This window comes from Anomaloglossus baeobatrachus, chromosome 10 (genome assembly GCF_048569485.1).
Source record: "Anomaloglossus baeobatrachus isolate aAnoBae1 chromosome 10, aAnoBae1.hap1, whole genome shotgun sequence".
Classification (NCBI taxonomy): Eukaryota; Metazoa; Chordata; class Amphibia; order Anura; family Aromobatidae; genus Anomaloglossus; species Anomaloglossus baeobatrachus.
The window spans coordinates 114,562,016-114,585,629 of NC_134362.1; the positions used below are offsets into that span (position 1 = coordinate 114,562,016).

General features: G+C 47.8%; 1 protein-coding gene across 1 annotated transcript in view; it reads left to right on the forward strand.

Annotated features, from left to right (window-relative positions):
* KIAA1549L (KIAA1549 like) overlaps positions 1 to 23,614 on the forward strand; it is a 1,247,838-nt gene that overhangs the window by 915,592 nt on the left and 308,632 nt on the right. The window contains 1 exon segment of the mRNA XM_075325616.1: positions 22,760 to 22,892. Coding sequence (XP_075181731.1) covers positions 22,760 to 22,892 — 133 coding nt within the window.

A 23,614-nucleotide genomic window follows, 5' to 3' on the forward strand; every position in this document is an offset into this window, starting at 1 on the left:
GGAAGCCAAACATTGGGAGGCTCCACGTTGTCCCTGGATAGAGACGTGCATGAAGGCCTGTAAACCTGAAGTGCCCATTGGAAGGAAGTGGGTGTATTATAGTATAGCCCTTAGGCAGGGAAGCCAAACATTGGGAGGCTCCACGTTGTCCCTGGATAGAGACGTGCATGAAGGCCTGTAAACCTGAAGTGCCCATTGGAAGGAAGTGGGTGTATTATAGTATAGCCCTTAGGCAGGGAAGCCAAACATTGGGAGGCTCTACGTTGTCCCTGGATAGAGACCTGTTAGGTTCTTAGTGCCTCCGTGCTTGCATTTAAAAATTGCACGTGTGTGCCTGTTGGTGGCAGCTTTCCGCTGCATTTGTGTGAGTTTTGCACAAACTTGGATATAACACACAAGTCTAGTGAATACACATCAGCACAGCATTGCAAAATGCGCAAGGGCGTTGTCAACGAACAAGGAAGTGGACGTGATGGTGGTGCAGGCAGACACCGAGGTTGTGTGCAAGCTCTAATTTCGCCACAACAAAGGGCCACATCTAGTCGCTCGCACGTCCTGTCCCAAATTCTTGGGGACCGCAGCAGTACACCCCTCTTGAACCAAGACCAGTGTCAACAGGTTGTTAGTTGGATAGCGGATAATGCTTCCAGTCAGATTGGCACCACCACAAACACTCTGTCTTCCACACGGTCAAGTGTCAGTAGCCGTGATACTGCACCGCACATTTCAGAACCTGATCCTCCTTCCTACCACCAGGCCGAGTACACGTCCACGGACATTACTGATCCCACACTTGGACACTCGGAATAGCTGTTCGTTCACGTTTCCATTCACAAATTCTGGCCTCTCGCCAGCTCCTGTTGAAGTGGGCCATGACGAGATTGTATGTACAGATGCACAAATATTTGAGCAGCCACGTTCTCACGAAGTTGGCAACGTGTCTCAACAAGGGGTGGCCGATGATGAGACACAATTGTCAGGAAGTCAGGAGGAGGAGCAGGGTGCGGAAGAGGAAGACGACGTGGTGGATGATCCAGTAACTGACCCAACCTGGCAGGAGGATATGCAGAGCGAGGACAGCAGTGCACAGGGGGAGGGAGGCGTAGCATCACAACAGGCAGTAAGAAGCAGAGTGGTGGCCCCAGGCAGACGTCAGTCAACTGTTCCCCGGAACAACACGACACAAGGTGCCTGTACAAATGTTAGGTCTTCCCGAGTCTGGCTGTAATACTATTGTATGTATTGAGGATTTCGATTGCGTTAGGGCAATGACAACCAGAGACGAGTTCTTGGTGCAAGACATTTATAATATGCAACCAGCAAATATGTACATAAACGGAACAAAAACACAGTAGAACATAAATACAGGAAATACCTTCCAGGGACTGAGCGAAAGGGAATTCCCGGTACCGCGCACCGGACTCCCCCAGGGAGACCACCAACAGCAAACCCCTATACAGGGACTGTCTGGCAATCACCCCAGAAGCCCTAAATGCGCAGCAGCCGGGACACAAAAGGGCAATAGGTAAGTCGAAAAATGTCTGTACGTGATGTGAGTCCAGAGTGGTATTAAACGGAAGGAACCGGGCAGAAGTTCCGACCAAAGACGGCAAACGGAGTCCAGGTACAGCTAGATGATACCAGATGAAGTCCAGAGTCGGTGTCGGTTGTTTTCCAAGAGGATCCGAATAACAATCAGGAACCAAAAGCAGCAGGGCAGGAGCACACAGGAAGCAGTATACTCAGGCACTGGACTAAGCTTTAGGGGCGGCTTTTAAACAGATGGACAGGAAGTAGGGCAACATAACAGAAAACTCCATGTTAACAAAGGGCAAGCTCTTTCAAAAGAAAACTGGAAAACCAGGAACTCTGACACTGGCAGTTTTTTAAGTTGGCTCCAGATGATTCTAAAAAGGCCATTTGCAACACCTGCCATGCCAGCATCACCAGGGGTACCAAAACTAGCAGCCTGACCACCACCAGCATGATCAGGCACATGTCAGCCAAGCACCCGACTTTGTGGGAAGTACAACAGAGTCGAGGAGCAGTGCTTGCTGATGTCACTGCTACGTCTTCGCTGGTTGTGCATGCGAGCCAATCCCCTGTCCATGCTGCCTGCGAACAAGCCTCCTCCACTCCTGCACCTGCAGTTGCCTACGCAGAAAGAACACCATCATCAAGCACGTCCTTGTCCCAGCGCAACGTTCAGTTATCCATTCAGGAAACCTTTGAGCGCAGGCGCAAATACACTGCCAACACCCCACATGCCACAGTTCTAAATGCTAACATTTCGCGACTGCTTGCGCTGGAAATGTTGCCTTTTAGGCTGGTTGAGACAGAAGCATTCCGCGAACTGATGGTGGCAGCTGTCCCACGTTACTCGGTCCACAGCCGCCACTATTTCTCCCTGTGTGCCGTCCCCGCATTGCATAACTAACCACGTGTCACAAAACATCACACGTGCCCGGAACAACGCTGTTTCAGCCAAAGTCCACCTAACCACAGACACGTGGACAAGTGCATGTGGGCAAGGCCGCTACATCTCGTTGACGTCACACTGGGTTAATATTGTGCAAGCTGGGACCCAGTCTGAGCGAGGGACGGAATACGTCCTTCACACACCAAGTTTTGCAGGCCCTACCTCAGTCAGGGTTTCACACACACTCTACAGCTCCGGAATGTCATGCTCCTCAGCCTCCTCCTCCTCCTGCGCATCCTGATCCACTTTACCCTCCACACCAGTCCCAAGCTGTAAGTGTCGCTGGCGGAGGAGGGGACGGTGCGCTCTCCCACTGCTCGGGTCCGGCTGACGCAGCTCTACGGCTGCTGCTGCTCGTTGGCTCGAGCGATGGCCGGATCCCGGGGACTCGAGCGGCGCTACTCGCCCGTGAGTGAAAAGGGGTGGTTTGGGTTTTGGGGATATTGTCCGTGACGCCACCCACGGTTGTGGTGATTGTGTGGACACCACCGCTGCTCTGGACGGGGATCCCGGGAGCCTGTGACAGGGAGCAGCTTTGTTGTTATTTCTCCCCTACGTGGGTAGGGGGGTTGGTTGTCCCGGGGCCTGGTGATGGGGTAGAGATGGATGACAGGCGGGTTGCGGGGCCTGATGAAGTGCATGGTCGCAGGGGCAGCGCTGTGCCGCATGGCACGGAGGTACTCACTCAGCCCAATGATGATGACACAGTTCAGGGTAAAACAAGTGGCTGGATGGACAGGTCACTCGGACGGCTGCGGTTGTTCCTCCCTGCAGGTTAGTGATGACTGTCTCTCCCTGCACCGAAGTTAAGTGTTGGTAGTGATGGTTTCCCAACGGTAACCCGCTCCCTGACCTGGATATGGGCCGGAGGAGCCCCTTTTGCCCACAGGCGCTGGCCCTGGGAGACGGTTGCCCTTGCCGGTGGCTGTGTCTCCCCTTCACGGTTGTACGGTTGCCTTCTATCTGGACTTGGCTGTTTGGAAACCCTGAGGTCCCCTTCAATAACGGATTTGGCAAATTCACGGCGACACCAAGCCTTGCCGGGATCCGAAAGTCCTCTGCCAATGGTGCTGGCTTCGCTTTGTATACCGGTCCGGTACGGCCGGGTCACCACCCGTCCACGGTCCTTACGGCAGACTCCAATCGGCCTCCACTGCAGACGGTCAGCACATCCTGCCAACCTTGCTGTCCTGTCCAGGCCACACACCCGGACCAACTTCAGGCTCTTTGCTGTCACTTTTCTCCTCTCTACTACTTTCCTCCTTCCACTTCCTTAGCTTAACTCTCACTGCCTGTGTTTTCCCTCCTCCTCGGTGGGTGGAGACCAACCGCCTGGCTCCACACCCTGGTGTGGACAACAGCCCCTGGGGAAGGCAACAAGGATTTTGTGTTTTGACTATGATATGCCTGCAGGGAGTGTGGGGTGTTTAAGTGTTGTGCTCTGTGGCCCCTGGCTTGTCCAGGGCGACACAGAAGCACTGCAGCACTGCCTCGGCGAAGCGGCAACAGGCAGTGCTGAAGCTAATCTGCATAGGTGACAAACCCCACAATGCAGAAGAGGTGTGGACAGCTCTGAAACAGCAGGCAGATCACTGGCTCACAACTCTGAACCTAAAGCCAGGAAAGGTGGTGTGTGACAATGGCCGGAACCTGGTGGCGGCTTTGAGGCGAGGCCAGCTGACACATGTTCCATGCTTGGCCCATGTGCTCAACCTCGAGGTTCAGCGGTTTCTAAAGTCATAGTCAGAGCTGTCTGATCTGCTGGTAAAAGTTCGCCGCCTGTCTGCACATTTTCGAAAGTCACCTACTGCTTCAGCCGGCCTTGCCGCCTTAAGACGCCGTTTGCATCTTCCGGCACACAGACTGGTGTGTGATGTCCCCACGCGTTGGAATTCAACTCTGCACATGTTGGTCAGGATATGTGAGCAGAAGAGGGCAGTTGTTGAGTACCTGCATCACCTAAGCCGTCGGGAAATGGGTCAAACTCCACACATAACACCTGAGGAGTGGAGATGGATGTCCGACCTATGCACCATCCGCCAAAACTTTGAGGACTACAACAAGATGGTGAGCGGCGATGACGACATTATTAGCGTCACCATACCGCTTCTCTGCCTTCTAAAATGGTCTCTGCTCAGAAAACAAACATGATGCATTGCAGGCGGAGCGCGATGAGTTTCAGCAAGAAACAGTAGTGGGTGTGGGTGATGATAACACACAGCCCAGCCTCGTCTCATCACAACGTGCAGTGGAGGACTATGACGAGGAGGAGGATGAAGACATGGAGCAACTCTCTGGCCAAATTGAGGATATGACATGCAGTCATATCCTCGGTTCAGCGTGGCTGGCCAGAGGACAGGGTAGATGATGAGGAGGAGGAGGACAGCATGTTCAGTCATCGTGTCGGTCAGGATACTGAAGTGATGGCTGTTAAGAGTCTGGCACACATGGCTGACTTTATGGTAAGCTGCCTGTCTCGTGACCCTCGCGTTAAGAACATCTTGGCCGACAATCATTACTGGTTGGTAACACTGTTAGACCCACGCTAAAAGGAGAACTTTATGTCTCTTATTCCCGAGGCGGAGAGGTCAGGCAAAATGCAGCAGTTCCAGAAGGCCATAGTCACGGAAGTAGGCAAAGCATTCCCCTCACAAAACGCTAGCGGCATAGGTCATGAATCAGTGGACAACCGAGGCGTACAGCCGAGAGAGGCACAAGTCCAATCCGCCAGAGGTAGGGGAACAGTCTTTAAGATGTGTGACAGTTTTCTCAGCCCCTCACGTACCACAGCCCCTGAGGTGCGGGGTAGTGCCACAAGAAATCCTAAGTTTGCCCAGATGCTGAAGGAGTACCTTGCAGATCGAACAACTGTACTCCGACATTCCTCTGTGCCTTACAATTATTGGGTATCCAAGCTGGACACGTGGCATGAATTGGCTCTCTACGCCTTGGAAGGCCTGGCCTGCCCTGCTGCTAGCGTTTTGTCAGAGCGTGTTTTTAGTGCCGCAGGTGGAATCATTACAGATAAACGCACCCGCCTGTCAACTGAAAATGCTGACAAGCTGACTCTGATCAAGATGAACAAGGGTTGGATTGGGCCAGACTTCACCACACCACCAGCAAATGAGAGCGGAATTTAAAGTTTGCCATGTACCTCCACTCACCCATGGGTACACACTTCTGGAGTTTGGCTAATCGCTGGACTGCTCCTCCTTCTCCTCATGCGCCACCATGATGATGACCGTTACAAATTGCAATACTTAGGCCTTTGTTTCAGGTATACCCCCAGTGGTAAATTTTTTCGCCCATTCTTTGCAGAATGGACATTACAACGACAGGAGACCCACTCCTTTGCAATGGGAACAATGTTTTGAGGCCCTCATGCACGTCTCTATCCAGGGACAACGTGGAGCCTGACGCTGCCACCGACTGCCACACACGTGCTGTTTTTAAATGCAAGCACGGACGCAATAAGAACCTAACTGGTTTTTAGGAGCGACAATTACTGAGAAGTCTGACACTATCAGACACTGCTGACTGACGTGTATTATACACTAGACTTGTGCGTTATATAATAGTTTGTGCAAAACGCGCACCTGTACCCTGCCACCGACTGCCACACACGTGCTGTTTTTAAATGCAAGCACGGACGCAATAAGAACCTAACTGGTTTTTAGGAGCGACAATTACTGAGAAGTCTGACACTATCAGACACTGCTGACTGACGTGTATTATACACTAGACTTGTGCGTTATATAATAGTTTGTGCAAAACGCGCACCTGTACCCTGCCACCGACTGCCACACACGTGCTGTTTTTAAATGCAAGCACGGACGCAATAAGAACCTAACTGGTTTTTAGGAGCGACAATTACTGAGAAGTCTGACACTATCAGACACTGCTGACTGACGTGTATTATACACTAGACTTGTGCGTTATATAATAGTTTGTGCAAAACGCGCACCTGTACCCTGCCACCGACTGCCACACACGTGCTGTTTTTAAATGCAAGCACGGACGCAATAAGAACCTAACTGGTTTTTAGGAGCGACAATTACTGAGAAGTCTGACACTATCAGACACTGCTGACTGACGTGTATTATACACTAGACTTGTGCGTTATATAATAGTTTGTGCAAAACGCGCACCTGTACCCTGCCACCGACTGCCACACACGTGCTGTTTTTAAATGCAAGCACGGACGCAATAAGAACATAACTGGTTTTTAGGAGCGACAATTACTGAGAAGTCTGACACTATCAGACACTGCTGACTGACGTGTATTATACACTAGACTTGTGCGTTATATAATAGTTTGTGCAAAACGCGCACCTGTACCCTGCCACCGACTGCCACACACGTGCTGTTTTTAAATGCAAGCACGGACGCAATAAGAACCTAACTGGTTTTTAGGAGCGACAATTACTGAGAAGTCTGACACTATCAGACACTGCTGACTGACGTGTATTATACACTAGACTTGTGCGTTATATAATAGTTTGTGCAAAACGCGCACCTGTACCCTGCCACCGACTGCCACACACGTGCTGTTTTTAAATGCAAGCACGGACGCAATAAGAACATAACTGGTTTTTAGGAGCGACAATTACTGAGAAGTCTGACACTATCAGACACTGCTGACTGACGTGTATTATACACTAGACTTGTGCGTTATATAATAGTTTGTGCAAAACGCGCACCTGTACCCTGCCACCGACTGCCACACACGTGCTGTTTTTAAATGCAAGCACGGACGCAATAAGAACCTAACTGGTTTTTAGGAGCGACAATTACTGAGAAGTCTGACACTATCAGACACTGCTGACTGACGTGTATTATACACTAGACTTGTGCGTTATATAATAGTTTGTGCAAAACGCGCACCTGTACCCTGCCACCGACTGCCACACACGTGCTGTTTTTAAATGCAAGCACGGACGCAATAAGAACATAACTGGTTTTTAGGAGCGACAATTACTGAGAAGTCTGACACTATCAGACACTGCTGACTGACGTGTATTATACACTAGACTTGTGCGTTATATAATAGTTTGTGCAAAACGCGCACCTGTACCCTGCCACCGACTGCCACACACGTGCTGTTTTTAAATGCAAGCACGGACGCAATAAGAACATAACTGGTTTTTAGGAGCGACAATTACTGAGAAGTCTGACACTATCAGACACTGCTGACTGACGTGTATTATACACTAGACTTGTGCGTTATATAATAGTTTGTGCAAAACGCGCACCTGTACCCTGCCACCGACTGCCACACACGTGCTGTTTTTAAATGCAAGCACGGACGCAATAAGAACCTAACTGGTTTTTAGGAGCGACAATTACTGAGAAGTCTGACACTATCAGACACTGCTGACTGACGTGTATTATACACTAGACTTGTGCGTTATATAATAGTTTGTGCAAAACGCGCACCTGTACCCTGCCACCGACTGCCACACACGTGCTGTTTTTAAATGCAAGCACGGACGCAATAAGAACATAACTGGTTTTTAGGAGCGACAATTACTGAGAAGTCTGACACTATCAGACACTGCTGACTGACGTGTATTATACACTAGACTTGTGCGTTATATAATAGTTTGTGCAAAACGCGCACCTGTACCCTGCCACCGACTGCCACACACGTGCTGTTTTTAAATGCAAGCACGGACGCAATAAGAACATAACTGGTTTTTAGGAGCGACAATTACTGAGAAGTCTGACACTATCAGACACTGCTGACTGACGTGTATTATACACTAGACTTGTGCGTTATATAATAGTTTGTGCAAAACGCGCACCTGTACCCTGCCACCGACTGCCACACACGTGCTGTTTTTAAATGCAAGCACGGACGCAATAAGAACCTAACTGGTTTTTAGGAGCGACAATTACTGAGAAGTCTGACACTATCAGACACTGCTGACTGACGTGTATTATACACTAGACTTGTGCGTTATATAATAGTTTGTGCAAAACGCGCACCTGTACCCTGCCACCGACTGCCACACACGTGCTGTTTTTAAATGCAAGCACGGACGCAATAAGAACCTAACTGGTTTTTAGGAGCGACAATTACTGAGAAGTCTGACACTATCAGACACTGCTGACTGACGTGTATTATACACTAGACTTGTGCGTTATATAATAGTTTGTGCAAAACGCGCACCTGTACCCTGCCACCGACTGCCACACACGTGCTGTTTTTAAATGCAAGCACGGACGCAATAAGAACATAACTGGTTTTTAGGAGCGACAATTACTGAGAAGTCTGACACTATCAGACACTGCTGACTGACGTGTATTATACACTAGACTTGTGCGTTATATAATAGTTTGTGCAAAACGCGCACCTGTACCCTGCCACCGACTGCCACACACGTGCTGTTTTTAAATGCAAGCACGGACGCAATAAGAACATAACTGGTTTTTAGGAGCGACAATTACTGAGAAGTCTGACACTATCTGGACTGTTTTACACTGTGTACACCAGCCCCAGATATGATGAAGGCTGGTATACGGTCACCACTAGGAATGGCTATATATACCCTGCCTGCCTGCCTGTATACTGCTACAATAGTCCTGACAAGGACTCTTCTGGTCACTAGCCTGTATTCCGACCTGGCTATACCCTGCCTGTATATAGCAACAATAGTCCTGAGAAGGACTCTGCTACTGTACTCCGACCTGGCTATACCCTGCCTGCCTGTATACAACTAGAATAGTCCTGAGAAGGACTTCTGGTCACACTGTTTGCAGCCCTGCTCCGGAACTAACTATAAAGGGCCGCAAAGCTTTCCCTGAATCAGCGACACTCTCCCTACACTCACTGTCAGAATAGCTGTGAGCAGAGCACAGCGCGCCGGCCTATATAAAGGCTCGGTGACGCTGTGCAGGCCGGCCAATCACTGCAATTCCACAACTAACAGGGCTGTGGCATTGCAGTGGTCTGCCAGCCAATCCCTGCATGAGGGCTGGCTCTCAAAAGAGCGCCAACATGCAGAAATGAAGACCACGAGTAAAGCACGAGTATCGCGAGATTACTCGGTCCCCGCCGAGCAGCCCGAGTACAGTGATACTCGTGCGAGTACCGAGTAGTGACAAGCATGCTCGCTCATCACTAATGAAAAAGATTGGCATACCTCCATTCAAAGAAGAATTAGTTTCACAAAAGGAATTTTTTCTTTAGAGATTTTTTAGGTGCAGAGACAGTGAGGAAATCCACCCAGGATATAGCGATTATAGTAGTCGCAGAATATAAGCCCTGTAGACAAAGGGTATAGTTATAAGGGGATAGTGTTTCTGTACAGGGTTAACACTATGGGGGAGGGGAGCAAGTTACCTTGCTCGTATTTGCAAATAAATTACTCTTGCAGTTTCTCTTATGAGATGGGGAGAGTTTTATGACTCGTGGTCCCTAGAAGATGAGGAAGTCTGCGATCAATAGGGTAAGGCATGGTATATTGCATTCCCACATAGTGGATCCCCTGTTACTGTTACCTTAAGTTTGCAGTAGGTGAATAAGGTCACATACAGTAGGTATTTGCTTAGGAGTATAGGGAGCTTATAATCATCTGGAATCATGAAGGAAAGGTTTTAGCACCAGTATTATATACAGGAAGAAAGTACATTGATTTATTGAGCTAGAATTCATGAAGTGACACATATTACCTGAAGGCTTTAGGGCATATGTGTAACAGTGGGTTGTGGATTCCTCTGAAAAGCAGGAGGAATGTCACATTATGAGATTAGAGGTAAAGGAGATTAGGAACAGATAGGATTGTTGCATACCTTGGCGGCAGTTTTACCTCTAATCTCATAACATGACATTCCTCCTTCTGCTTTTCAGAGGAATCCACAACCCACTGTTACACATATGCCCTAAATAGTGATGAGCGAGTATGCTTGTTACTACTCGGTCCTCGCACGAATATCACTGTACTCGGGCTACTCGGCGGGGACCGAGTAATCTCGCGATACTCGTGCTGTACTCGTGGTCTTCATCCCTGCATGTTGGCGCTCTTTTGAGAGCCAGCCCTCATGCAGGGATTGGCTAGCAGACCACTGCAATGCCACAGCCCTGTTAGTTGTGGAATTGCAGTGATTGGCCGGCCTGCACAGCGTGACCGAGCCTTTATACCGGCGGGCGCGCTGTGCTCTGCACACAGCCATCCAGACAGTCAGTGCAGGGAGAGTGTTGCTGCTTCAGGGAAAGGTTTGCGGCCCTTTATAGCTATTTCCGTAGCAGGGCTGCAAACAGTGTGACCAGAAGTCCTTCTCAGGACTATTGTTGCTGTATACAGGCAGGGTATAGCCAGGTCGGAATACAGGCTAGTGACCAGAAGAGTCCTTGTCAGGACTATTATAGCAGTATACAGGCAGGCAGGCAGGGTATATAGCCATTCCTAGTGGTGACCGTATACCAGCCTTCATCATATCTGGGGCTGGTGTACACAGTCTAAAACAGTCCAGATAGTGTCAGACTTCTCAGTAATTGTCGCTCCTAAAAACCTGTTAGGTTCTTAGTGCATCCGTGCTTGCATTTAAAAACCGCACGTGTGTGCCTGTCGGTGGCAGCGTACAGGTGCACGATTTGCACAAACTATTATATAACGCACAAGTCTAGTGAATAATACACGTCAGTCAGCAGTGTCTGATAGTGTCAGACTTCTCAGTAATTGTCGCTCCTAAAAACCTGTTAGGTTCTTAGTGCGTCCGTGCTTGCATTTAAAAACCGCACGTGTGTGCCTGTCGGTGGCAGCGTACAGGTGCACGTTTTGCACAAACTAATATATAACGCACAAGTCTAGTGAATAATACACGTCTATCAGCAGTGTCTGATAGTGTCAGACTTCTCAGTAATTGTCGCTCCTAAAAACCTGTTAGGTTCTTAGTGCGTCCGTGCTTGCATTTAAAAACCGCACGTGTGTGCCTGTCGGTGGCAGTGTACAGGTGCACGTTTTGCACAAACTATTATATAACGCACAAGTCTAGTGAATAATACACGTCAGTCAGCAGTGTCTGATAGTGTCAGACTTCTCAGTAATTGTCGCTCCTAAAAACCTGTTAGGTTCTTAGTGCGTCCGTGCTTGCATTTAAAAACCGCACGTGTGAGGCACTCGGTGGCAGAGTCAGGCTCCATATTGTCCCTGGATAGAGACGTGCATGATGGCCTGTAAACCTGAAGTGCCCATTGTAAGGAAGTGGGTCTATTGTAGTATAGCCCTTAGGCAGGGCAGCCAAAAATTTGGAGGCTCCACATTGTCCCTGGATAGAGATGTGCATGAGGGCCTCAAAACATTGTTTCCATTGCAAAGGAGCGGGTCTCCTGTCGTTGTAATGCCCATTCTGAAAGAATAGGTGAAAAAATTTACCACTGGGGGTATACCTGAAACAACGGCCTAACTATTGTAACGGTCATCATGATGGCGCATGAGGAGAAGGAGGAGCAGTCCAGCGATTAGCCAAAGTCCAGAAGTGTGTTACCATGGGTGAGTGGAGGTACATGGCAAATTCCCGTTACAAACTTTAAATTCCGCTGTCATTTGCTGGTGGTGTGGTGAAGTCTGGCCCAATCCAACCCTTGTTCATCTTGATCAGAGTCAGCCTGTCAGCATTTTCAGTTGACAGGCGGGTGCGTTTATCTGTAATAATTCCACCTGCGGCACTAAAAACACGCTGTGACAAAACGCTAGCGGCAGGGCAGGCCAGGACTTCAAAGGCGTAGAGAGCCAATTCATGCCACGTGTCCAGCTTGGATACCCATTAATTGTAAGGCACAGAGGAATGTCGGAGTACAGTTGTTTGATCTGCAAGGTACTCCTTGAGCATCTGGGCAAACTTAGGATTTCTTGTGGCACTACCCCGCACCTCAGGGGCTGTGGTATGTGAGGGGCTGAGAAAACTGTCCCACATCTTGAAGACTGTTCCCCTACCTCTGGCGGATTGGACTTGTGCCCCTCTCGGCTGTACGCCTTGGTTGTCCACTGATTCCTGACCTATGCCGCTAGCGTTTTGTGAGGGGAATGCTTTGCCTACTTCCGTGACTATGGCCTTCTGGAACTGCTGCATTTTGCCTGACCTCTCCGCCTCGGGAATAAGAGACATAAAGTTCTCCTTTTAGCGTGGGTCTAACAGTGTTACCAACCAGTAATGATTGTCGGCCAAGATGTTCTTAACGCGAGGGTCACGAGACAGGCAGCTTACCATAAAGTCAGCCATGTGTGCCAGACTCTTAACAGCCATCACTTCAGTATCCTGACCAACACGATGTCTGAACATGCTGTCCTCCTCCTCCTCCTCCTCATCATCATCTACCCTGTCCTCTGGCCAGCCACGCTGAACCGAGGATATGACTGCATGTCATATCCTCAATTTGGCCGGAGAGTTGCTCCATGTCTTCATCCTCCTCCTCGTCATAGTCCTCCACTGCACGTTGTGATGAGACGAGGCTGGGCTGTGTGTTGTCACCCACACCCACTACTGTTTCTTGCTCAAACTCATCGCGCTTCGCCTGCAATGCATCATGGTTGTTTTTTGAGCAGAGACCATTTTAGAAGGCAGAGAAGCGGTATGGTGACGCTAATAATGTCGTCATCGCCGCTCACCATCTTGGTGGAGTCCTCAAAGTTTTGGCGGATGGTACATAGGTCGGACATCCATCTCCACTCCTCAGGTGTTATGTGTGGAGTTTGACCCATTTCCCTACGGCTTAGGTGATGCAGGTACTCAACAACTGCCCTCTTCTGCTCACATATCCTGACCAACATGTGCAGAGTTGAATTCCAACGCGTGGGGACATCACACACCAGTCTGTGAGCCGGAAGATGCAAATGGCGCTGAAAGCCGGCAAGGCCGGCTGAAGCAGTAGGTGACTTTCGAAAATGTGCAGACAGGCGGCGAACTTTTACTAGCAGATCAGACAGCTCTGGGTATGACTTTAGAAACCGCTGAACCACGAGGTTGAGCACATGGGCCACGCATGGACCATGTGTCACCTGGCCTCGCCTCAAAGCCGCCACCAGGTTCCGGCCATTGTCACACAAAACCTTTCCTGGCTTTAGGTTCAGAGGTGTGAGCCAGTGATCTTCCTGCTGTTTCAGAGCTGTCCACACCTCTTCTGCATTGTGGGGTTTGTCACCTATGCAGATTAGCTTCAGCACAGCCTGTTGCCGCTTCGCCGAGGCAGTGCTGCAGTGCTTCTGTGTCGCCCTAGACAAGCCAGGGGCCACAGAGCACAACACTTACACACCCCACACTCCCTGCAGGCACATCATAGTCAAAACACAAAATCCTTGTTGCCTTCCCCAGGGGCTGTTGTCCACACCAGGGGGTGGAGCCAGGCGGTTGGTCTCCACCCACCAAGGAGTTCACAGTCCTGGAGGAGGGAAAACACCGGCAGTGAGAGTTAAGCTAAGGAAGTGGAAGGAGGAAAGTAGTAGAGAGGAGAAAAGTGACAGCAAAGAGCCTGAAGTTGGTCTGGGTGTGTGGCCCGGACAGGACAGCAAGGTTGGCAGGATGTGGTGACCGTCTGCAGTGGAGGCCGATTGGAGTCTGCTGTAAGGACCGTGGACGGGTGGTGACCCGGCTGTACCGGACCGGTATACAAAGAGAAGCCAGCACCATTGGCAGGGGCCTTTCGGATCCCGGCAAGGCTTGGTGTCGCCGTGAATTTGCCAAATCCGTTAGTGAAGGGGACCTCCGGGTTTCCAAACAGCCAAGTTCCGATAGAAGGCAACCGTCCAACCGTGAAGGGGAGACACCGCCACCGCCAAGGGCAACCGTCTCCCAGGGCCAGCGCCTGTGGGCAAAAGGGGCTCCTCCGGCCCATATCCAGGTCGGGGAGCGGGTTACCGGTGGGAAACCATCACTACCAACACTGAACTTAGGTGCAGGGAGAGACAGTCATCACTAACCTGCAGGGAGGAACAACCGCAGCCGTCCGAGGGACCCGTCCATCCAGCCACTTGTTTTACCGTGAACTGTGTCATCATCATTGGGCTGAGTGAGTACCTCCGTGCCGTGCGGCACAGCGCTGCCCCTGCGACCCTGCACCTCATCAGGCCCCGCAACCCGCCTGTCATCCATCTCTACCCCATCACCGGGCCCCGGGACAACCAACCCCCCTACCCACGGAGGGGAGAAATAACAACAAAGCTGCTCCCTGTCACAGGCTCCCGGGATCCCCGTCCAGAGCAGCGGTGGTGTCCACACAATCACCACAACCGTGGGTGGCGTCACGGACAATATCCCCAAAACCCAAATCACCCCTTTTCACTCACGGGCGAGGAGCGCCACTCGAGTCCCCGGGATCCGGCCATCGCTCGAGCCACCGAGCAGCAGCAGCCGTAGAGCAGCGGCAGCCGGACCCGAGCAGTGGGAGAGCGCAGCGTCCCCTCCTCCGCCCGCGACACTTCCAGCTTGGGACTGGTGTGGAGGGTAAAGTGGATGAGGATGCGCAGGAGGAGGAGGAGGCTGAGGAGCATGACATTCCGGAGCTGTAGAGTGTGGGCGAAACCCTGACTGAGGTAGAGCCTGCAAAACTTGGTGTGGTAAGGACGTGTTCCGTCCCTCGCTCAGACTGGGTCCCAGCTTCCACAATATTAACCCAGTGTGCCGTCAACGAGATGTAGCGGCCTTGCCCACAAGCACTTGTCCACGTGTCTGTGGTTAGGTGGACTTTGGCTGAAACAGCGTTGTTCAGGGCACGTGTGATGTTTTGTGACACGTGGTTATGCAATGCGGGGACGGCACACCGGGAGAAATAGTGGCGGCTTGGGATCGAGTAACGTGGGACAGCTGCCACCATCAGGTCGCGGAATGCTTCTGTCTCCACCAGCCTAAAAGGCAACATTTCCAGCGCAAGCAGTCGCGAAATGTTAGCATTTAGAAGTGTGGCATGTGGGGCGTTGGCAGTGTATTTGTGCCTGCGTTCAAAGGTTTGCTGAATGGATAACTGAACGCTGCGCTGGGACAAGGACGTGCTTGATGATGGTGTTATTTCTGCGTGGGCAACTGCAGGTGCAGGGCCGGAGGAGGCTTGTTCGCGGGCAGCATGGACAGGGGATTGGCTCGCATGCACAACAAGCGAAGACGTAGCAGTGACATCAGCAAGCACTGCTCCTCGACTCTGTTGTACATCCCACAAAGTCGGGTGCTTGGCTGACATGTGCCTGATCATGCTGGTGGTGGTCAGGCTGCTAGTTTTGGTACCCCTGCTGATGCTGGCATGGCAGGTGTTGCAAATGGCCTTTTTAGAATCATCTGGAGCCAACTTAAAAAACTGCCAGACTCGGGAAGACCTAACATTTGTACAGCCACCTTGTGTCGTGTTGTTGTTCCGGGGAAAGGTTGCCTGACGTCTGCCTGGGGCCACCACCCTGCTTCTTACTGCCTGTTGGGATGCTACGCCTCCCTCCCCCTGTGCACTGCTGTCCTCGCTCTGCATATCCTCCTGCCAGGTTGGGTCAGTTACTGGATCATCCACCACGTCGTCTTCCTCTTCCGCACCCTGCTCCTCCTCCTGACTTCCTGACAATTGTGTCTTATCATCGTCCACCCCTTGTTGAACCACGTTGCCAACTTTGTGAGAACGTGGCTTCTCAAATATTTGGGCATCTGTACATACAATCTCATCATGGCCCACTTCAACAGGATCTGGCGAGAGGCCAGAATGTGTGAATGGAAACGTGAACAGCTCTTCCGAGTGTCCAAGTGTGGGATCAGTAATGTCCGTGGACGTGTACTCGGCCTGGTGGTAGGAAGGAGGATCAGGTTCTGAAATGTGCGGTGCAGTATCACGGCTACTGACACTTGACCATGTGGAAGACAGAGTGTTTGTGGTGGTGCCAATCTGACTGGAAGCATTATCCGCTATCCAACTAACAACCTGTTGACACTGGTCTTGGTTCAAGAGCGGTGTACTGCTGCGGTCCCCAAGAATTTGGGACAGGACATGCGAGCGAGTAGATGTGGCCCTTTGTTGTGGCGAAATTAGAGCTTGCACACGACCTCGGTCTCTGCCTGCACCACCATCACGTCCACTTCCTTGTTTGTTGCCAACGCCCTTGCGCATTTTGCAATGCTGTGCTGATGTGTATTCACTAGACTTGTGCGTTATATCCAAGTTTTTGCAAAACGCACACAAGTGCACCTTAACACTGCCACCAACAGGCACACACGTGCGGTTTTTAAATGCAAGCACGGAGGAACTAAGAACCTAACAGGTCTCTATCCAGGGATAACGTGGAGCCTCCCAATTTTTGGCTGCCCTGCCTAAGGGCTATACTACAATACTCCCACTTCCTGACAATGGATACTTCAGGTTTACAGGCCCTCATGCACGTCTCTATCCAGGGACAACGTGGAGCCTCCCAATTTTTGGCTGCCCTGCCAAAGGGCTATACTACAATAGACCCACTTCCTTACAATGGGCACTTCAGGTTTACAGGCCCTCATGCACGTCTCTATCCAGGGACAACGTGGAGCCTCCCAATTTTTGGCTGCCCTGCCAAAGGGCTATACTACAATAGACCCACTTCCTTACAATGGGCACTTCAGGTTTACAGGCCCTCATGCACGTCTCTATCCAGGGACAACGTGGAGCCTCCCAATTTTTGGCTGCCCTGCCAAAGGGCTATACTACAATAGACCCACTTCCTTACAATGGGCACTTCAGGTTTACAGGCCCTCATGCACGTCTCTATCCAGGGACAACGTGGAGCCTCCCAATTTTTGGCTGCCCTGCCAAAGGGCTATACTACAATACACCCACTTCCTTACAATGGGCACTTCAGGTTTACAGGCCCTCATGCACGTCTCTATCCAGGGACAACGTGGAGCCTCCCAATTTTTGGCTGCCCTGCCAAAGGGCTATACTACAATACACCCACTTCCTTACAATGGGCACTTCAGGTTTACAGGCCCTCATGCACGTCTCTATCCAGGGACAACGTGGAGCCTCCCAATTTTTGGCTGCCCTGCCAAAGGGCTATACTACAATAGACCCACTTCCTTACAATGGGCACTTCAGGTTTACAGGCCCTCATGCACGTCTCTATCCAGGGACAACGTGGAGCCTCCCAATTTTTGGCTGTCCTGCCAAAGGGCTATCGTACAATAGACCCACTTCCTTACAATAGGCACTTCAGGTTTACAGGCCCTCATGCACGTCTGTATGCAGGGGCATTGGTGAACCTCACAATTTTGGACTGCCCTGGCAAAGGAAAATACTACAAAGACTCACTTCCTCAAAATGGGCACATTAGACTCAAGAGGCCTTCATGTACGTCTCTTCTCAGGGACATCGGAGTGCCACACAATGTTTTACGTAAAATCTTTCATGTATTAATCTCAAAAAGTAACATACACCAGCTCTATCTCACTATTGGGTATGTGCCCTTAACATTTCTGCCATGAAAATTCATTTTGGTGTCATTTTGGAAGGTTTTCTGGTGAGTCCGTAAAAATGGCATAAAACGCGGACAAAATTGTTCACAGCTGTGACTTTTGAGTGATAAATGCTTCAAGGGGTCTTCCCCATGCTGTTGCCATGTCATTTGAGCACTCTTCTGAGACTTTTGTGACATTTTTAGGGTTTCTACATGCTGCCGGGGGTCATTTCATAAAAATACTCGGGTCTCCCATAGGATAACATTGGGCTCGGTGCTCGGGCCGAGTACACGAGTATCTTGGGATGCTCGGCCCGAGCCGCGAGCACTCGAGCTTTTTAGTACTCGCTCATCACTAGCCCTAAAGCCTTCAGGTAATATGTGTCACTTCATGAATTCTAGCTCAAAAAATCAATGTACTTTCTTCCTGTATATAATACTGGTGCTAAAACCTTTCCTTCATGATTCCAGATGATTATAAGCTCCCTATACTCCTAAGCAAATACCTACTGTATGTGACCTTATTCACCTACTGCAAACTTAAGGTAACAGTAACAGGGGATCCACTATGTGAGAATGCAATATACCATGCCTTACCCTATTGATCGCAGACTTCCTCATCTTCTAGGGACCACGAGTCATAAAACTCTCCCCATCTCATAAGAGAAACTGCAAGAGTAATTTATTTGCAAATACGAGCAAGGTAACTTGCTCCCCTCCCCCATAGTGTTAACCCTATACAGAAACACTATCCCCTTATAACCATACCCTTTGTCTACAGGGCTTATATTCTGCGACTACTATAATCGCTATATCCTGGGTGGATTTCCTCACTGTCTCTGCACCTAAAAAACCTCTAAAGAAAAAATTCCCTTTGTGAAACTAATTCTTCTTTGAATGGAGGTATGCCAATCTTTTTCATATATTGTCATATCTTGCCTTCTCATGTTAGTACTGCTATTTCATTTTCTGCAATGTCTTGAGAGTTACTGTCATTTTGACTACCAATATGTTATTACTGTGTTCATCCTAAGTTTAATTATGACGTGATTGTTCATGTAACTGTGTACATATGTATATGATCTGTAAATATGCCCTTTTTTTGTGATATATGTAAATAGTGACTACCTTTTATTTACCCTCTTTCAGTGTGACTTGGTATGAAGAAGGCCTATGTTTGGGCCGAAACGTCCCTTAGTCCCTCCAACTTGCATTGTTCATAAATAAATACACTAATTTTTGCACGAAAAAAACGAATCTGTTGATTTCCTTTTACCTCTACCTCATGCTGATGAGAGTGCAGTGTTTTGAATTGAAATTCTATAGTTTGGGCCTTGGTCCTCTCACTAGCACCTCAAAACCACCTTTTACAGAGGCAGTGTTCACACCATATATATCTTTACTCCGCTTCTATTGGCCGGCCGCTGTATGACGTCGCTGTGACGCCGAACGTCCCTCCCCCTTCAGGAAGTGGATGTTCGCCACCCACAGCGAGGTCGTATGGAAGGTAAGTACGTGTGACGGGGGGTTACAGCATTGTGCGACACGGGCAACAAATTGCACAAACGATGGGGGGCGGGTGCGATCGCAAATGCGATCGCACGTTTAATTGAAACGTGTAAAGCAGCCTTTATACTTTAAGTGGAAATATTGCTGAAATAGAAAAAAATGGTCTCACAAGTAAAATACTACCAAACTATATGGTGCATCCATGTTTTTATGATTTTTTTTCTGACACAAATAAAAATTAAATATACCTACAAAATATAAAGTAAATTCTATAGGTTGATCACTAGCTGTATTGTAATTTACATACAGGTAGCATGATCTATACACTAATGGATTATTTTCCATGTTTTTCTCTTAGTCTTGCATTTTCCACTGTCCAGATTTCAGTTTCTTTGACTAGAGTTGCATAGATGCCTGGGAGCTACAGTATATAGCTGCCATTGTGGAGTGAAATATTGCTAATTAACCTGTCAATTGGAATTAATATATTTACATAGCGAGAAAGCAATGTGACAGTAACAGTAGAGTGGCTATTTCTAATCATTGAGCACACCTGAATCATACAGGAGCTGCTTGTACAGGAGATTATAGTGTAGAGATTAGAGATTATAGTGTACTGGATCAATACATGAAAGCAGCCATTTCCAGCCAATGTAAAATATATAAACTGGAATAGTGTAAATCTTGCTCCTAGTTACAATGTGTCCTATAGCTGTTTGGTGGCAGCTGTATTTCTCTGCTATTGCCTGGATAGACACACAGTTACAGGGGTATTCACATCTCAAACATATTTGCTATGTATGTTAGGCTAGATTAACACTACGTTTGAGTCTCCTTTGCTGTCTCCATCAGGGCTTCTGTCTGAAGCCATTTGAAATAGGATTCAGCCCCCTATTTAGCCCCATAATAATCCTTCAATAATTTTCTTCCATCAACTAATATAATGACTGCATACCTCCCAACTTTTTAAGAGAGGAAAGAGGGACAAAGGGTGCGCCGCAGCAAATTTTGACCACGCCCCTAGCCACACCCATTTGACAGTAAGGGTCATTCAGCAGATGTCCTGGACTGTTCGTTAATAGTTATAGCAGTCAGAATTTTTTTATATTTCTATGCGGCACTATATGACATGTTGGTTATTTGTGCCTATAAAGCCGTGTTCACACGTTGCATAAATCCTGTTTCTTTTTGTTTCTGCCGCTGTCTGCACCAAACTACACAATAACAATCTTCTCTAATTGTTCAATTTCTGCTGCATTTTTTCTGCCTATTCTCCATTATTTAATGTGTTTTTGGTTCAGATGTGAACCTGCATTTTTAAGTGTTTTTCTTGTACAGAGAAGCTTTTTCCTGCATTTTTTTAAGCTCCACATAGAAACCTCCAGAGAAAAAAACCCCCGAAAACCGCAGATTTCAGCAGCGTCTTCTCATGGAATCACATCCACTTTACTTAGACAATTAAACACAACGGAATAAATGTGCAAAAAAACTGCAGAAAAAATGCAGCATTTACACTACATGTGAATATGGACTAAATGTCCAAGCAAAGTGGATGAGATGTCATGAAATCTCCGCCACTGGTGCGTGCAAAGATGCCGCTGAACTGTGAGGATTTGGTGTTTCTTTCTTTATAAGCTTCAGGATTCACATCTGCAACAAACACCTATCAAATAAGGGAGACAATGCATAAAAAATACCGCAGACGCAATAATCAGAGGAGATTGTTATTGCGCTTGTGGTGTGGACACCTGCAGAAAAAATGCAGCATTTACGCTATGTGTAAACACAGCCTCAACAATACATTTTTAGTACATTTTTTATGGGTTTTAATAAAGAAAAATAATAAATTGCGCCATTTGTTTCCCGCCATTTACCGATCCCCATAAATAACCTGATTGCTGTGTTGTTCGGGTCATTACGATTACAGGGACACCAAATATGTCCATGTTATTTGCTGATTTGTGATGTTTATTATTTTATAAAAAAAAGTGTAATAAAATTACATTATTCTATTTTTTTTTATTATTATTTTTAGTAATTTTATTAGAAGAAAAAAAAAACCTCTTTTCCTCTCACTCTAGAATACAGGACACAGACACTCTGCTGTGTACAATGGAGCTGTGTCCTATGTAATCTGCTGTGTAAGAGGCTGCATTGTAGGTTCATTTATATAAAATCCTCCCTCTGACATCAACATTCCTAGTGGCTCAACAGCATAGATCAACTAGAAAAGCTGCTGGACACTAGTTTTGAACGTTGCTGGTTTGAATCCAAGGTGGTGAAGATAAAAAAAAAATGTATTTGTATTTTTTTCCTCATTTCTTTATAGTAGTTTTATGGGAACAAATGAATCTGACTCCTTCACCTACATTGAGATGCAGTATCTATCTATCTATCTATCTATCTATCTATCTATATCTATCCCTCTATCTATCTATCTATCTATCCCTCTATCTATCTATGATTCTATCTATCTATGATTTTATCTATCTATCTTTGATTCTATCTATCTATCTAGCTATGATTCCATCTATCTATCTAGCTATCTATGATTCTATCTATCTATCTATGATTCTATGATTCCATCTATCTATCATCTATGATTCTATGATTCTATCTATCTATCTATCTATGATTCTATCTATCTATGATTCTATGATTCCATCTATCTATGATTCTATCCCTCTATCTATGATTCTATTTATCTATCTATGATTCTATCTATCTATCTATGATTCTATCTATATATCTATGATTCTATCTAACTATCTATCATGTATGTATCTATCTATTATCTGTCATGTATCTATATATCCCTCTATCATCCATCCCTCTATCATCCATCCATCCCACTATCATCCATCCCTCCCTCTATCCCTCCCTCTATCCCTCCCTCTATCCCTCCCTCTATCCATCCCTCCATCCATCCCTCCATCCCTCCATTCATCCCTCCATTCATCCATCCCTCCATCCATCTTTGCAGCTGAATAATCTGCTTCTGGTGTCTCACCTGCAGTATAGAGGTCAAAATAACGAAATCTTTCTATGGTTTTCAAAACAGGTAGTAGCTCAGTGGTAGGTTTGAAACAATGAACGCACAGTTCCTCGGGTTCGGTCCCGGATGCCCCGATAATCCAGAGCCCATGATAATTTAATTTATTCACTGCACTGAGGGGAGGAGCCGGGACATCAGCTGTGAGCCGCGGGGCTGCGGGACACACCTCTAAAATCGTGGCAGTCCCGCAGAATCCGGGACGGTTGGGAGGTATGATGACTGTACTGCTATGGTCTGCTGTAAAAACCTTCCTGTATCACTCTTTCCATGAACACTGTATGTGCACTTCTGTTTGTGTGACATAGTTAACTATATTTTGTACAGGCAAACTGCCCTGAAGAACCATCCATATAGGAGTCGACAGTCTCTTAATAGCCCAAGCCCAGGGGAAACTGAAATGGATCTACTTGTGACCCGAGAAAGACCTAGACGTGGAATAAGAAACAGTGGCTATGACGTGAGTTTACCACTAGAGATTCCTTCTTTCCATAAAGCATGTTATATGCTATAAATGAGCAGACTTGTGTAACCTAAAACATTAACAGACCTCGCAAAAAGATTTGATTAAAAAACATCCTATCTTTTTTTGTGCCTACAATTCCTCTGCAAACATATGTGTCTCCATGGTTACAGACCACAAATAGATCCTTTATATTCCAATTCTGAAGTCTTACCCCCTTCCATTTGTCACCTTAATGAATCATAGTATCATAGTTTTTTTAGTTTTTTTAAGGTTGAAGGGAGACTCTAAGTCCATCTAGTTCAACCCGTAGCCTAACATGTTGATCCAGAGGAAGGCAAAAAAAACCCAATGTGGCAAACAAGTTCCAATGGGGAAAAAAATTCCTTCCTGACTCCACATCCGGCAATCAGACTAGTTCCCTGGATCAATACCCTATCATAAAATCTAATATACATAACTGGTAATATTAAATTTTTCAAGAAAGGCGTCCAGGCTCTGCTTAAATGTTAGTAGTGAATCACTCATTGCAACATCATGCGGCAGAGAGTTCCATAGTCTCACTGCTCGTACAGTAAAGAATCCTCGTCTGTGATTATGATTAAACCTTCTTTCCTCAAGACGTAGCGGATGCCCCCGTGTTCCAGTCGCAGGCCTTGGTGTAAAAAGATCTTTGGAAAGGTCTCTGTACTGTCCCCTCATATATTTATACATTGTGA